A 17,336-nucleotide genomic window follows, 5' to 3' on the forward strand; every position below is an offset into this window, starting at 1 on the left:
ATGTCTAGGCCACTATTCTGGACTGGATGCGCTGCTGCAGAAGGCGCAATCGCTGTGTGCTAACTTTTAAAAATGAAAATGCCAGGTCACACCCTGTGTGTTGCATGGACCATACCACCTCACTGCTGTGCAAACATACTATGGGGATATGGGGGAGGGCAATGGATGCCATTTTCTGCCTGAAATGTTTTTAAATATCAAGACTCAAAGATGGGTCTACAAGTTGTGTCTTGTCTGTACTGGCAGGGGTGTGGGAGTGCCAGCTTTACACCTGTCTCCCATCCACCTCATTATTTTGTTATGTCAATAGTCTAGGAAGCCAATGGCTATGCCAAAACAGTGGGGCTATAGTGTAAAACGTATTTCTAATGTTTCCTCCAAAGGTGTTCTTTCTGCCTTAGGTTTGTCCTCCCATTGAATCCAATGGGGAGAAAGGTTTGGTGAACAAAGGTTTGTTTTTTGCCAAGGCTTGGAGGACCGAACTTTGAAAGGTTCACTCATCTCTAGTGATGACTACTCAAACCACATATGGGGGATGCCAAACTGAACTCTTGCTGGAAAACCTAGATCTGCCTCTGCTTCAAACGCTAAGGGGTACTTTGTACGTTGCGACATCGCTACTGCAATCTCGTCAGGGTCAAATTGAAAAAGACGCACATCCGGCGCCGGTAACGACGTCGCAACGTGTAAAGCCTAGAAGCACCGATAAACGATCGCAAAAGCGATGAAAATCGATGATCTGTGTAGTGTCGGTCATTTCCATAATTTCACTGCAGCGACAGGTACGATGTTGTTCCTCGTTCCTGCGGCAGCACACATCGCTGTGTATGAAGCTGCAGGAGCGAGGAACATCTCCTTACCTGCATCCTGCATGCAATGAGGAAGGAAGTAGGTGGGCGGGATGTTTACGTCCCGCTCATCTCCGCCCCTCCGCTTCTATTGGCCGCCTGCCGTGTAACGTCGCACGACGCGCCCCTTAGGAAGGAGGTGGGTCGCCGGCCAGAGCGACGTCGCAGGGCAGGTATGTGCATGTGAAGCTGCCGTAGCGATAATGTTCGCTACGGCAGCTATCACAAGATATCGCATCTGCGACAGGCGGGGACTATCGCGCTCGGCATCACTACAATCGGCTAGCGATGTCGCAGCGTGCAAAGTACCCCTAAGTTCCCACAATGAGTATTTGATGCCTTTTTGGTTCTGCAGATTTTCTGCACCAATTGGCTAAATTAGGTTAGTTGCATTTTTCATTACATTTTTGTGTGTTTTTCGTGCAGTTTTCAGTTGCATAGTTTGTGTCTTTTTACTATGTCAAGTTTTAAATAAAAACGCTTTGTTTTGGAAACTTCATATTACTTATATTTGATAAGACTATTGCTAAAGTCACATGTACATTACACGTTTTGTAAATGTGTAATTCTAATCTCATTAAAATTTATGGGGAAATTCAACAAATAAAACGCATATTTACTACAAGAAACGTTGACATGTTGCAGACTTCAAACTGCAGCGAAGCTCGGTTTCCACAACTTAAAAAATTAGCTGTGGACATGAGATTTCTATAAATCTCATATACTTTGCTGTAGCTGTGATATGCTGCAATTTTGCTGACAAAAAGACACAGCAGAAAAAAAGCACCAAATACTCATTGTGGGAACACCTTTAGAGAACCATGAATCCCATGTAGTGGCAGCAATCTGCTTCTTCAAGCTATAACTAAACACAACTATATTTTTTAATAAAATAACAAAATAAGATTAGACAAAAGAAAGGTTTCAGAAAGGGATAGTGTTTTATTTCCTCTGTGATGTATGATATACAATTATCGATGCATGAAGTTCTTTTATAATATTTGAGCCTTCGGCATGTTTCTTCAAATTTTAGATGTTCTGAAAACAAAAAAAAAATATGAATTTAGTAACCTTGTCCTGTAGGCTGTTGAAGGAACATAAACGCTTTAGAAACGCTTTAGAAATCTTAAAAAAATCATTTACCACAATAAACCAAGAAAATAATGAACTTTACATACAGCACATTACATTTAGGTTTCTTCTTGTTACTTATTGTTACATGTACTTATTGTACATGACAATTTTTTAGACTTTCCATTTTGAGTTACCAGTTTAAAAGTACCAACACTTATTACATTACAATCAATAATCTTCTAAGTGTCACTGTATTTGGCCATTTGGACCTTCTACCAATTTTACTAGCAAATGGTAGTAAGAAAATTCTTTCTTAAACACAAAGGGCCCAATTCCTTATTGGATTTAAAATGTACAGGTCCTTATTGACTTATACGGGGTTCAGGGTCCGGGGTCAAGTCTGGATTTCAAACTAAACTTTTAACTAAAGTCCGGTAATACCCAGCTAACCCAAAATTCCCCAGGTTCACTCACACCTAATTGTGAACACAATTCTTGAAACACATGAGCCATTTTGAAGATTTGGACACAAAAAAGGCAATGTATATGACAAGACAAAAAAAGAAAATGGACTTAAAAAAAAACAACATATAATTGATGAACCTGGGCCCTAAAAAAAATAGTTAAATAGTTATTGATTATAACCATGAACTGGAACTTACGCTGTTGATCCAGGAAAGGTATGCAGACACTCTGGTGAACACTGTGGGTTTCAGGTAAGCATTGCATCCAAGGGAAGACACAAAGCTGGTTACACCATGGACTTGGTAGACACCACCAACGGAGCAGTTCAGAGGTCCACCAGAATCACCCTATAAGAGATGTAGTTAGTATTCGCAACGCTTGTGCTACATTTCAGGTTGTAGCCATTTGTATAATAGTAGAATAGCTGGAATATTAATATTACAACAAAAGTAGTGGCACTTATTTCTTTTTCATGTCTATGTATGTAAATCATAAATTTTGTAAATGTTATTTTATATCTGATCTTTAATTCCTAATTTCCTTGCTAAATTACTCATAAAAATCAAATCATATTTTAAATTGTTTACAATGCCTTATTTAAATATTGAGAAAATAAGAGAAATAGCTACAAAACAATGACCAGACTTACATTGCATCCGGCCTGGGATCCGTTACCACCGGCACACACCATGGAAGTCTTAACAGTGCTGCCCCAGTAGGAGCTGGTAGAGCAGGTGGAGTGGGCTACGACGGGCAGAGGGGCCTGCTGGAGGATGGATGGCAGAGAACCACCAGCTGCAATAAGAGTCATCATTTTTAGTATTGTTTAGCCTCCACATTAGGCAGGTTTCACTGAGGACTTTCAGGATGTTACTGATTAGAATTTATATTCAGTTTAATATCTGTCTTCTGACTTTTTGTTGCAGGTTTATTCTTTTTATTTACTTCCAGACATACTGGTTTCATAAGTAATAGATATTTCAAAAATACAGCCTCAATCACAACTTACTGCTGGTTCTTCCCCATCCTGAAATGGTGCAAGCGTGGTTGTTGGCAAGGACAGCACCATCTGCTGGCAGTGTAGCCAGTTTAACATAGGTGTTTATGGTAGCACTTGCTGACAGATGAATGATGGCAATATCAAAACTTAAAAAGAAAACAAGGCAGGAATAAGAGTCACATAATTTCCATTCAGCATACATAATAAGAAATGTCTACAGATGAGTCTATTTATTCAAATATTGATTTATTTTTCCTTCCAAGGCACATGGCTCATGCCATCCTCAGAACCTATAAGGCTTTAGTGGGTTTGTTAGAATCTTCTACCTCTGACAATTTAGCCCTTTGAAAGATAAGTTAGCCAATATATTTATGACTTCATAGTGCAGGTCATCAAAAAAATAAAGTGTTAAAGTTGAGTATTCATCGGTCTGGAAGTGCATTGGGTGTAATGATGCTCTTCCAGCTTTTCCTCTCACACTGTATTCATTGCCTTGCACTACAGATTGTACGATTTTTGGGGTTCGGGTTCGGAAACCGACTTCCAAAAAAAACAAAGTTCGGGTTCGAAGTCCGAGTGAGTTACGAGTGCAAACAACTCAAGCAAGCACCGATGTGCTTGGGTATGAGCGATGCTCAGCCCTATACGAGCCGCTTGCGGTGTTTGATCGGCTCACACTGTGGGTAAAATCAGCATGATCAGATGCAGTATGCACACAAAAATATATTTTTTTTAAAAACCCTGTCTACCCCTCCATGGAAGTGTTCTGCTTATGGCTGGCAGCCTGTGGGTTGAAACACGAAATACCCAATTACAGACTTCCATTGACGTTCGAATCAAGTCAGGGTCACAAACCAAACGTTTTAAAGGTTCGAATGTACCTGGCGAACCAAACAGCCAAAGGCTCATCTGTACCTAGCACCACTCTTCACTGGTTGATTGACAGGTCATTGGTCATGTACCAGAGCAATCATTCCTGTCAATCAACCATAGGAGTGTGATGCTAACCAGGGAATATAGCGTGAGGCTGAGGAGTTGGAAGATCATCGTCACTGAGCAATGCACTTTTGGATTAATGTATATAGATCTTCAGAATGCAAATTCTCCTGCTGCAGCAGCTCTTTGGGGGTCAAAAAGGATAAACCCACTTATCTTTTAAAGAGCTTCACAGTTTTAGGAATGGTTTTGGTGGTAGAAGATTATGACAAGTTCACTTTAATACCTCCTGTTCTCCATGCTTTCTTCCGTTCCGGTGGTTGAACTTGTTGGACATATGTCTTTTTTCAACCATGAACATAAACAATGTAATAATCATTATACATATACAGTACATTGTATAATTTAATATGTATAAAGTGAAGATCTTGACAGATCTGATTCTTCTATTATTTTCCCTGATGTGTATTAGCGTCTAGTTTCCAAATACTTACCCAGCAGCTACATTGTTGGTGTTCCAGTTTGCGTGGATACGAATCACTGACACTGAGATTACCTGTTCGGTGCCTTCATTCACGCTCAGGTTGTGATCTCCCAAGACTACACGGTAGGTGTTGGATCTAATAAACAGATATGAAAAGGTAAAGACACAGGTATAAGGAGGCTTGTTATGTGTATACTGAAAATACAGTTGGGCACCATTTGGAATAGGGGATCTGGTAACCCTCTGGATATACGGTAGATACAGGTCTCATAGGTAAGTCTACCATCTATGAAACATTTATGACTGCTCTGAGACAAACTCTTTAAACGCGACCTAACAAACTTTCTGTGAACTCCGTCTGCGAGCTGGCGGTCATAGAAAGTCATCATTTCTGCTCTAAAGACAGGGCTGATGCCCTTATCTGTACAGCACAAGTGATTATACAGATCACAGCTTCAAGCGCCCTAAGGAGACTAGTAAAAACACTAAAAAGTGGAAAAAAAGTTATAAAAAATATGAAAAAAATAAAAAAAACACAAAAGTTAAAATCACCCCCTCTTGCTCCACTGAAAATAAAATAAAAAAATGCCGATTGGTATCACCACATTAAGAAATTCCCAATCTATCAAAATATCAAATAAGTTAATCTGATCGGTAAACAGTGTAATGAAAAAAAAAACTATTAGAAAAATTCAAAACACCAGAATTATTTTTTTGGGGCTGCCACAACATTGGAATAAAATGCAATAAGAGATGAACTAAAGATCACATCTTCCCAAAATTGGAATTTGTAAAAATGTCAGTTCAGAGTGCAAAAAAACTGAGTTATCACACAGCCCCAAATGCCAAAAAATGAGAATGTTACAGTTCTTGGAAAAAAATGTCACCAATTAAATTAAAAAAATAAATACATTTGGTATCTACGATCTTGTACTGACCAGGGGGAATCATATTGCCAGGTTAGTTTTACCATATATTGAAGATGGTAAAAAAAAAAACAAAAAACAATTGCACTTCTTTTTCCAATTTCACAGGACTTGGATTTTTTTTTTGCCGTTTTCCAGTACACTATATAAAATTATTGATGGAAAAGTAAAAAAAAAAGTTATGGCTTTTTGAAGAAGGGAAGGAAAAACTCGAAAACGAAAAATGGTAAATTGCCGGATAGTGAATGGGTTAAAAAAAAAAGATCCTTGTAAAAACAGATGGTTTTGTTTATATTTTGCATCTGTTTATGTTCAATTTGTAACTGATCCATTCTTTACTAGTGCTGTCTCTGAACAGCTAGAATGTTCCGTGCATTTGCAGAGATAGAAAACCGAAGAGCTAACTGCTGACATAACGGATGACCATCTGCTAGGATCTGTTCCCTATAGATTTCAGTGTTAAAAAAAGGATTAATTTACTCTCCGTTCTTTGGCTAGACTAACAGGTTGTGCAGAAAAATGTTTTGGTGGAGTTTTTTTTTAGGCTAAAAATAAATAGCCGTAGGAAATGAGGCAAATGGAAGTGATTTCATGACTCCTCTATTCCAATTCGAATGAATTGATCCTATACTGGAATATTTGATTTACGTTTTTATGATCCCAAAGTGGATCAAAAAATAGAAATAATTACTGGAGGTGTGAACAGAGCCTAGGCCACATTTGTAGTTCCCGAGAATGAATATTACCTGTCTACACAGTGAGCAGCGGTCATCACACGGTTAGCACGGATCAGGGAGCCTCCACAGGTGTGGTACCAGCTGCCTCCAGACAGATACTGGAGAGACACCTATGGGAAGAAACACACAGGGAAAGGTTTAGCATCGCACTGGGTGTAAAAAAAAAATTGTAAGGAGAAAATATCATATATCATATATCATATATCTATATATATATGTTGTGTAATTCAGATTTAGAAGTCTCCCTGCCAAAGCACTCCTGCATGCCCCTTTTAAAAGACAATGCTAGAAATGTATGCTCCTTAAGAAGAGGGGTCGATAGAGGACAGTATCCTATGACTGCACACAAGATTTTTTTGTAGGCAGTAATCAAGAATCCTTTTATACTTTAGGAATGGTTAGTTTTATGGCCATGTGCACACAGTGCAATTTTGATGCGTGTTTTTGATGCATTTTTGGGTACTGTATTGTCACAAATCTGCATGCCTATCCTCATGACAGCAAAGTCAATGAGAATTCTGAAGTTCTGTGCTTATTTTTTCCTTGCAGATTTGGTGCAGAAGATAATTTGTAGCATGTCAATTCTTGGTGCCTTTTTGCGTGCGTTTTTCAGCCCTTCCAGCAACTGACTTCATTATGAAAAGCGCATAGCAAAAACGCACTAAAAACACGGCAAAATGCACCTCATTTTTGGTGCGTTTTTCAACCAGAAGATGCAGATTTGGTGCAGCAGAAATTTCTGCACCAAATTCTCAGCGTGCGCACTTAGGGCTCGTGCGCACGTTGTGTAATTGCATGCATTTACGCTGCGTATTGCACTGCAGCGTAAATGCATGCGTCCTGCGTCCCCTGCACAATCTATGAAGATTGTGCATGACACGTGCGCACTATGCTTTTATGAACCCAGCGATTTGGATGCTAACATTTTTACCTATATCTGTGCATTCATAAAATGAGCATGTTAATTAATTTGTGCTCTTTGGATGCAGCTCCCACTCTGTCTATGGTGAGGGCAGCAGCCATAGCCCATGAAATCGGCTTTTTTCTACAAAAAAAACTGTATCCATTATGCAGTGTTTCTGCAGCGATTTAAAGTGCACATGTGCTGTCAAATTGCTGCAGAATATTCAGAAGGTATGTGCGCATGAGCCTGTAAGGGGTGAGCAGACCCCTTACAAGGAGGCACAGTTCCCCCTGAAAAAACTGTTAATGTTTATGTGATTTAATAAAAATGTTTTATGCTGTTTTAGTGGGTTCCCCTAGTGGCCGGGTGGATGGCTGTCCCCATAGCAACGGAGCAGGAGCAAGGTGGAGCCGGCAGCAGAAGGGGGAGGGAGGAAAAAGTGTTGAAGAAAAAGTTTGAGTCAGAGGCAGTTGAGTACGGGACGGGAGAGAAGAAGCAGAAGGGGCAGAGTGTGGGAGCTGGGTGAACAGGAAAGCGAGAGAAAAGAAGAGAAGAAGTGCCCTCAAGTGTGAAGCAGTATTGGTGTGGGTCCAGTCTGTGTTAGCCGGAGTGGGAGCCAGGTGAAGTGGAGTAGCCGGGCACATCCCCACTAGAGGAGACATCCAGAGAAGGTTTTCCCCAGCCGAAAGTTGTGACATCATCTGAGTATTGCCTCTGTCATGAAGAAGTGTACAATAAACATGTCTGCTGGTTCAATTGATCCACGTCTATCAAGTGTTTGTATCTCTGACGGCGACATCTGCACCACCACACTCTGCCCCACCAAGTCATCTCCTGTCCCAAAAGTGACGGCGGAGCCAGGGGTAAGCCTGCTAGAAAAAGGGGCCACGACTACAACCCCCGAGGCACCCCTGGCACCCCGTTACATGTGGCGTAGTCGGCAGGATCCGGATTATATGCAAGGGATCCCGATTCAAGAAGATGGAGACCAAGTGGTGCCTAGGGCACAGGATCCGGATTATTGGCGAAGGGTCCCGATCCCATGGTGGGAAGAAGAAGTGGTGCCTAAGGCGTTGGACCGGGCACAAGATCGCGGCAAGATGGCCGCCGTCTTCATGAACACAGTGAGAGCGCGAAGAATTGGCGCCAAAAGAAGAGCCTGGGGCTGGCCGGTGAAGAAAAAGAAGTGCGGAGTGCGCCGCTCAAAGAGGGGAGGTGCTGGCCCCAGGATGCTGATGAAGATATGTGAAGTGGGCGGTGTTACAGGAAAAAAGAAGAGCCGCCTTGGCCGGGTCGACTTGATGTGCGAGACTGGGGGTGGAGTGTACCCAAGAGCGGGAAAAGAAGGCCCGCCTCCACCTTCTCCAGCATCTCCACTGTCCCCGGCGCCATTGCAAGAAGCGACAGTACAGAGACTGACTCTGAGCAAAATGGAGACTCCGAGAAGACAGCATGCTGCAGTGGGCGCGCTGGTAGCAACCAGCCTGGCCAGAGGACGCCCGAAGCAGACTGCGGCCGCGGAAGGACTTGTCCTTGCCCTACCGGCTGTGCCAGAAGGACCGGAGCGGCCCACAAAAGTATCCTGGGTCACTACCTGGGACGCCGCGACCGGTGAGACCTCGACTGAAGTCCGGGCCACCTACACGGCACAGCTACATCCGGGAAACCAAGTCCTGGGAGCTCCAATCCACACAGCAGTTCCGGCTCCGGAAGAGCCACATGCCCGGGAGCTAGAAGAGAACAAGTGGGAATTCTTTTGGGAGCCGGTGAAGCCGACGCCTCTGACGCAGCGAAAGTCCCCATCGCCTGAACCCGATCCGGTGCAGGAGAGGTTACTGGCCGAGACCGTGGCCCGCGAGATGATGGCCGGTCCTCTCAGTGACGAGTTTGAACGGCAGTGTACCGTCGGCACCGTAGTCAAATTTAACCAGAAAGAGGGCTATGGATTCATTGAGGATGAGGAGACCGGTGACCATTTCTTCTACAACCGGGTGAATCTGGACACTGAGGGCTTACCACAACGCCTTCATACCTTGTACCCGGGAGAAAAAGTGAGATTCCGGAGAGAAGTGGGATGCCGGGGCCTATTTGCAGTAGGGGTGACCCGGATGCCCACTACCCAAGAGGCCGCGCAGTGGCAGCAAGAAATTGAATAGGAAGAGTGCCAATACCGGAGGCGGACCCAACAGAGACCGGTACTGGCTGAGATTTCCCGGCCGAGAAGCACACTAGCGGTATCACCCGAAGTTACGACAGGACCGAGTGCTGATCCAGAGAAGGGGACCCCGGCGGTGCTGGCAATTCACCAGAGCCTGGTCACACATCCGGTGATCGTCGTGGGCAGCCCACAGCCATCCCGTTCAGAGACTCCGTCACCCCCGTCGGGGGTTGAGGAGGAAAAGCGGAGGCAGAGGCGCCAGAACCAACCGTCAACTACGAGCCATTCCGGAGGCTGCGCCGCTTGCCAGGTCAGTCCCTTTCTGATTATGTGAGGGCTCAGCGGGCCGAGTGGCAGCGCGCTTATCACCCCGAGTGACCCGTAATGACCGGAGGTAATGGACACGTTCATGTTGAAGACCGGCATTGTTCCAGAGCCGGAAAAGTTCTACAGTTTGCAACCAAAGTTTAAGCTACGAGCCCGGAAGGAGCCTGATACTGGACTGAGCCCAGGGGCCCCCTCTGTGTTGTCAAAGAAGACTTTGTTGTTTTATTATCCTGCCTTCAAAGACCGGGAGTGCTATGAAAGCCTCCGGGCACATCGTCTACAAAGACCGGGAGTGCTGCAAAAGCCTCCGGGCACACTATCTACTAAGACCGGGAGCTCCTAGGAGGGACTCCGGGTGCCGGACTTGCGCGCCCCTTTGAGTGTGCCTTGATGTGAACATTTTTAAGGTTTTTTATAAAAGTGACCTTGCTGCTAAGTTTGCATATTGCTCAGTTTCTGTTTTTCAGGTGCAGGCCTTGCCGGGAGGCTAAGGCAGGAAGAGGGGAGGAATGTAAGGGGTGGGCAGACCCCTTACAAGGAGGCACAGTTCCCCCTGAAAAAACTGTTAATGTTTATGTGATTTAATAAAAATGTTTTATGCTGTTTTAGTGGGTTCCCCTAGTGGCCGGGTGGACGGCTGTCCCCATAGCAACGGAGCAGGAGCAAGGTGGAGCTGGCAGCAGAAGGGGGAGGGAGGAAAAAGTGTTAGAGAAAAAGTTTGAGTCAGAGGCAGTTGAGTACGGGACGGGAGAGAAGAAGCAGAAGGGGCAGAGTGTGGGAGCTGGGTGAACAGGAAAGCGAGAGAAAAGAAGAAAAGAAGTGTCCTCAAGTGTGAAGCAGTATTGGTGTGGGTCCAGTCTGTGTTAGCCGGAGTGGGAGCCAGGTGAAGTGGAGTAGCCGGGCACATCCCCACTAGAGGAGACATCCAGAGAAGGTTTTCCCCAGCCGAAAGTTGTGACATCATCTGAGTATTGCCTCTGTCATGAAGAAGTGTACAATAAACATGTCTGCTGGTTCAATTGATCCACGTCTATCAAGTGTTTGTATCTCTGACGGCGACATCTGCACCACCACACTCTACCCCACCAAGTCATCTCCTGTCCCAAAAGTGACGGCGGAGCCAGGGGTAAGCCTGCTAGAAAAAGGGGCCATGACTACAACCCCCGAGGCACCCCTGGCACCCCGTTACAAGCCCTTAACCCAAGCAATTGAAGGTTTGCCCCCCACAAGTCCCCATAGCTCCTTTTTGCATTGCGGATTGGTGCAAGTATTTTGTAATCTGTCAGGCGTAGTATATGTTATACTTTATATCTCTGTATATATATAATATTATATCACCCTCTCCTGGCCATTTTTTTTATCTACAATAATTTTATATGAGCTGTTATTTAATAAAGAAAATATTAATTTGCATAAAATCCGGTAGTCCAAATTGTTTTTGGTGTGTGGTTCAAAATACTTTAGGTGAACTCAGTAGCTATGTGCTACCTTTCCTATGGGAACTTGGGTTTTAGAAATATTTTATGTTTCTTCATCATAAAACCCTGATTGACTGCAGCTGTGGCTTGAATGAGCGCACTGCATATGGATTTCTACTGCTCCCATCAAACTCCACGATATTTACACTGTATTCTGTAAACTCCTCTATCTAGTGGTCATTTAAGGAATTTTACAATTTAAACAGTCATTTAGGAGAGCAAAGATGGGAATAATCCTTAAAAGAAAACCTGTCTCATCTGGAAATACTATTTACCTGCAAATCTAGTGGTAATTTGAAAATAAATAGCAATTAAAACAATCTTATGTTGCCAACTCACTTGAGTAGCGGCTATAGGGAGAAGTGAAATTTTATTCTCCCTGCAGTCGCTTTCTTCCAGTTATCGAGGCCTTTGGGGTAGGGTAGGGAGCTGTTAGGCTGGAAACACATCTATGCGAGTAAAATCAATCCGACTGGGCTGAAAAAAACTCGGCTTATTTTAGTTCACGTTAGGTCCGAGTGCAACGCAAGTGCGATGCTTTTTTCTGAATAAATTAATGATTTTTCTAGCGTGTGTAATGCGTGTGTAATGCGTATTTTTTACTATGTCATCTGCCATTCAGCTCTGCTACATGGCCGCTGACAGCAGACACAGAACAGCCATGTAGCAGAGCTGAATAGCAGATGACAGCAGACACAGACAGAGCCGCACAATCAGAATGAACTCGGGTGAACTTCACCCGACTTCATTGTCATGCTGCGGCTCTGTCTGTGCCGCGTCCTGATTAGCGGTCACCCGTGAAGGGCTCACCGGTGACCGCTAATCCCCCGAGTGACTGAAGTTAGCTGCCCTCTCTCATACTCACCGATCTCCGGCGCGGCGCTGCACGGCGTTCACACTGCTGCGGCGGCTTTTACTATTTTGAAAAAGCCGGCCACTCATTAAACAATCTCGTATTCCCTGCTTTCCCCGCCCACAGGCGCCTATGATTGGTTGCAGTGAGACACGCCCCCACGCTGAGTGACAGGTTTCTCACTGCACCCAATCACAGCAGCCGGTGGGCGTGTCTATACTGTGCAGTGAAATAAATAATTAAAAAAACCGGCGTGCGGTCCCCCCCAATTTTAATACCAGCCAGATAATGCCATATGGCTGAAGGCTGGTATTCTCAGGATGGGGAGCTCCACGTTATGGGGAGCCCCCCAGCCTAACAATATCAGTCAGCAGACGCCCAGAATTGCCGCATACATTAGATGCGACAGTTCTGGGACTGTACCCGGCTCTTCCCAATTTACCCTGGTGCATTGGCAAATCGGGGTAATAAGGAGTTAATGGCAGCCCATAGCTGCCACTAAATCCTAGATTAATCATGTCAGGCGTCTCCCCGAGATACCTTCCATGATTAATCTGTAAATTACAGTAAATAAACACACACACACCTGAAAAAATCATTTATTAGAAATAAAAAACATTAACAAATTCCCTCATCGCCAATTTAATAAGCCCCAAAAAGCCCTCCATGTCCGGCGTAATCCAGGATGGTCCAGCGTCGCTTCCAGCTCTGCTGCATGGAGGTGACCGGAGCTGCAGCAGAGACCACCACTCCTGTCAGCTCCATGCTGCAACTGAGGTGAGTAGCGCGATCAGCTGAGCTGTCACTGAGGTTACCCGCTGTCACAGGATCCAGTGTAACAGTAACTGCAGCTGTAATTTATTCAACTCTTTGTTGATTGACAGTCAACTCTATACACACATGCTGCACACATACGCTGCAGACAGGGGCCTAACTGCAATAAGTGCAAGGGTTGCAATCACACTGGGTCCTGGGAGCCTAGGGGACCGCAAAAGTCTTTTTGTCCTCTATCAAAAAGCTAATGCTATTAAAGACTTGTTATAATTGGGGACCCCAGTGAAGCTTTTACATTGGGGCCCATGAGCTTCAAGTTACGCCTCTGGCTGCATAGCTGGCTGACAATCAATGTGCCACTGAGCGATTACAGCAGAACTCACTGTATAGTGTACGGTGAATGTTATAGCTCCCGGCACCGTCTCTCTGACTGCAAACAGGTGACTGGAGGAAGTGTCTCAACTAGCCGGCTACACTGGATTTAAGGGTGGGGTCAGATGAGCGTATAGCATCCGATGGGGTATGCTAATGAGTCGACACTCAGCTCAAACTCTGCTGTGATCGTGAGCCGATTGTCAGTCACTGTGCTCTGATCCTCTCACATGTGTGTGCGCTGGGAGGATTCTCCAGAGTCAGGGGCGGCGGTCATTGACCACAAGTATGTGATATGCATACTCATGGCTAGAATGTGATTAGATGGGCGCAAACTCACTCAAGACCTTGCATTGACTAACCCCATATCCATCTAGTTGGATTCTGCCTGGGAGTTTGCATATCGCATACTAGGGGCCACGTGACTGCTGCCTTCGGCTCTGACATCGGCGAATCCTCAGATCACGCAGTGCGTACAATGTGAGGGTTCACAAATCTGCAGTCACATAGAGTGACACATAGAGGGACTGCAAACTTGTCATTTTAGACCATACAACACTTTTAAAGTGTGACCGTTCTTTTAATTTTTATTTCATAAATCAACAGTACACATGAAAATAAGCAATTGTGTTTTATATATATATATACATATATATATATATATATATTTTTATATATATATATATATATATATATATATATATATATATATATATATATATATATATATATATATATATGTGTGTTATCAGATAAATTTGCTTCTTTCTCCCCCTGGACTGATCTTTCAGTCTCAAAATTTTCAATTCCAGGGTAATATCCTTCTTCAGTGAATACAGATTTTTATATTAGAGGGATAGAAGATGGCAGTTGTTTGTAATTAGCGTGTATGCAGAAAGGAAGCAAGAAGGAGGAGCTCTGCCCCTAGCTCCGCCTCTAGCGCCTCCCTTCTACAATAGAATCTTGACAGTATTAACTGTTCTCTCATCTCAGCAATATAAAAATTTGTTTTTGCCCTGGAATTGAGAATTTTGAGAATGAAAGATCAGTCCAGAAGGAGAAGGAATCAAATTGCTTATTTTCATGTGTACTATTGATTTATGAAATAGTAAAACAATGGTTACACTCTAGATGTGTGGCCCTCGCCATGATGCATTGTACCACAGTGCTAGGTTGGAACAGTCATTTTGTGCTGACAGTCCCTTTAACAATATTTTCTTTTCTTTTGTAAACTGCTAGAGATGGATGGATGGATGGATGGATGGATATACGGTTGGATGGATGGACGGATGGACAGATGGAAGAATGAACGGATGGTCGGATGAATGGATGGATGGATGGTCGGATGGATAGATGAATGGAGTGGCTCTGAAGGATTGCAAACCCCATTTAAACTTCCTCTCCTCCCACTTACCCCCTTCCACATCTTATATCTGCTAAACATGAGAAATACGGGTGGGCTGATCATATTCCATTAATTCTATGATAACACCTACAATAACTTTACATCACTTACCTGCCATGGCCAGGCATTTTTGCCTGCATTGGATCCCCCTACTACACGTGCATTGTCATCAACGTCTTCAATGTAGCTTGGGTTGCAATGTCCTTGGGTAAAGTAGAATTAAACCACAAATTAGTAATGTCATTGTTAAGGTTTTCGTGACATGCTTACCCCAAAATGTAGTTATCTGCACATCTTTAAAGAGGTTTTCCCATCTCCAAGATCCTATTGCAATATGTAGTAGGTGTAATAATAATAATAAGAATAAGAATAAGAATATTAGCAAATACCTCCACTTAGAAATGTGGTATAATTTTTCTCAAAACCTTAGTCTCTTACCTCAGGGCCTTATAGCAGCTTAGGTATCCAAGGTTACGGCCACTCATATAGGGACAGTTAGTTAGTTGCTTGTGGTCGTAACCATGGACACCTAACCACATGAGATAGGAAACATGGCTATATTAGGAGAACTATACTTAATTTCTATTTGGAGGTATTTGTTAATATTATTATTATTATTATTATTATTATTATTATTACACCTACTCCATATTGGGATAGGAACTTGGAGATGGGAATACCCCTTTAAGGCTGATGCATCCCTAAATCAAATCTATAAGGGAATCTATCTATAGGATTAATCTTCTTAAGCCGTGTATATGGACATATACTTTAGTTCATAGGATGTAGAATAAAATGATAACTTGAGATCTGCGATCTGATTTCTTATATCAGAGAAATCCGCGTTTTGTTCCAGGGTTTGGGCCTGACACTGATCTGCATGAGAATTTGCCTCTATTGTAATTGAAAGGGGCATTACTAGAGTGAGACATGTAATTGCTGACAGTCTGTTCTACATGTCTCACACTTGTAACACCCTCATTCATTTATAATAAGCCTTGGAGGCAGATTCTCAGGGAGATCTGTGTCTAGCCCTTAGATCTTAAAGGGAACCTGTCATCAGAAATTTAGCTATAAAGCTAAAAGTTCCCCCCTCTGCAGCTCCTGGGCTGCATTCTAGGAAGCTTCCTATAGTTTTTTTGGCACCTTTTATAACAAAATAAACACTTTGTAAACTGGTACCTTTTCGTATGCAAATTTCTAAAATCGTCCATGGGGGCAGGCTGCCTGGGGTCCGTTGCTGTCCTCCTGCAGATTTACGCCGCCCCCAAACGCTGAATTTCAAAAGCTCAGGATGCCGCCCCTGGGTGCCCGTGGTCCCGCGCATGCGCTGTTCCACTGTAGCGGTGCCGTGCACTGCGTGCACGTGTGACCGCTAGTGACGCTTTGCTCGGGCACGAGGTTATGGGCGGCGCTGTGAGTGTCATCAGTAAGTGCCGCCCATAACCTCGTGACCGCACTTTCCCCTATGACTCCAGCGCTATGCGCAAGCGCTCGCTGGCCTGATGCCCGGACGTCCCCTCCTTCCCATCTATTTCCTGCTGCTGAGCAGGATGGGAAGGAGGTGACGTCCGGTCATCTGGCCAGCGAGCGCTTGCGCATAACGCTGGAGTCATAGGGGAAAGTGCGGTCACGAGGTTATGGGCGGCACTTACTGATGACACTCACAGCGCCGCCCATAACCTCGTGCCCGCGCAAAGAGTCACTAGCGGTCACACGTGCGCGCAGTGCACGGCACCGCTACAGTGGAACAGCGCATGCGCGGGACCACGGGCACCCAGGGGCGGCATCCTGAGCTTTTGAAATTCAGCGTTCGGGGGCGGCGTAAATCTGCAGGAGGACAGCAACGGACCCCAGGCAGCCCGCCCCCATGGACGATTTTAGAAATTTGCATACGAAAAGGTACCAGTTTACAAAGTGTTTATTTTGTTATAAAAGGTGCCAAAAAAACTATAGGAAGCTTCCTAGAATGCAGCCCAGGAGCTGCAGAGGGGGGAACTTTTAGCTTTATAGCTAATTTTCTGATGACAGGTTCCCTTTAACAGCTTATCAGCAAAAATGTTGATTTCTCTGGAATAAGACCAAGGATTGTAGATAGCAGGGTATCATTTTATTCAGCTTCCTATGACCTACATACCCATATAAAGGTCATAGGAGTTTTGACTAGAGATGAGCGAGCACCTAACTATTCGTACCCGCTATCCTCATAACGAATACTGTCTAATACTTGTGTATTCATTCCGAATAGCATGTGCAATGCAAGTCAATGGGGAAAAACTCTCAAAGTAATGAGTAACCCAAATGCTGTACTATTCATGTGAGTAGCAAATAGTGCGGAATTCAGGTTTCTCGTTACATTGCGAGTATTCCCCATTGACTTGCATTGCACACGCTATTCGGAATGAATACACAAGTATTAGACAGTACTCGTTATGAGTATAGCGGGTACAAATAGTTAGGTACTCGCTCAACTCTAGTTTTGACCCTACTGACAGCTTTCCTTTAAGTTATGAGATCAGATTGGGCAGTGACCGACACCTAATGATCAGATGGCAGATGTAGGCACATATTAGATATTTTTGATAGATCACACAG

The 17,336-nt window shown here is 44.0% G+C and overlaps 1 protein-coding gene across 1 annotated transcript; it reads right to left on the bottom strand.

The window, feature by feature from the left end:
• Positions 1–1,795: 1,795 nt before the first annotated feature.
• Positions 1,796–15,224, bottom strand: LOC142290534 (chymotrypsin-like elastase family member 1). The gene is made up of 8 exons (XM_075334491.1): positions 15,180–15,224; positions 14,853–14,944; positions 6,480–6,580; positions 4,818–4,943; positions 3,397–3,533; positions 3,037–3,182; positions 2,585–2,734; positions 1,796–1,886 (listed from the first exon to the last, which is right to left on the bottom strand). Exons 3-8 carry the CDS (start codon positions 6,503–6,505, stop codon positions 1,878–1,880), a joined length of 594 nt encoding a protein of 197 aa, XP_075190606.1. The 5' UTR covers positions 6,506–6,580; positions 14,853–14,944; positions 15,180–15,224; the 3' UTR covers positions 1,796–1,877.
• Positions 15,225–17,336: the final 2,112 nt, after the last annotated feature.

The sequence above is a fragment of the Anomaloglossus baeobatrachus genome, chromosome 2, assembly GCF_048569485.1.
Source record: "Anomaloglossus baeobatrachus isolate aAnoBae1 chromosome 2, aAnoBae1.hap1, whole genome shotgun sequence".
NCBI lineage: Eukaryota > Metazoa > Chordata > Amphibia > Anura > Aromobatidae > Anomaloglossus > Anomaloglossus baeobatrachus.

Bases quoted from the DNA above. Each gene is read 5' to 3' on its own strand.
- LOC142290534 (XM_075334491.1), bottom strand. From the start codon at position 6,505: ATGACCGCTGCTCACTGTGTAGACAG. The intron at 3,534-4,817 runs GTAAGTATTTGG...TTTCTTTTTAAG, and splicing joins ACCAACAATGTAGCTGCTGG to TTTTGATATTGCCATCATTC. The intron at 3,183-3,396 runs GTAAGTTGTGAT...CTCTTATTGCAG, and splicing joins AGGATGGGGAAGAACCAGCA to CTGGTGGTTCTCTGCCATCC.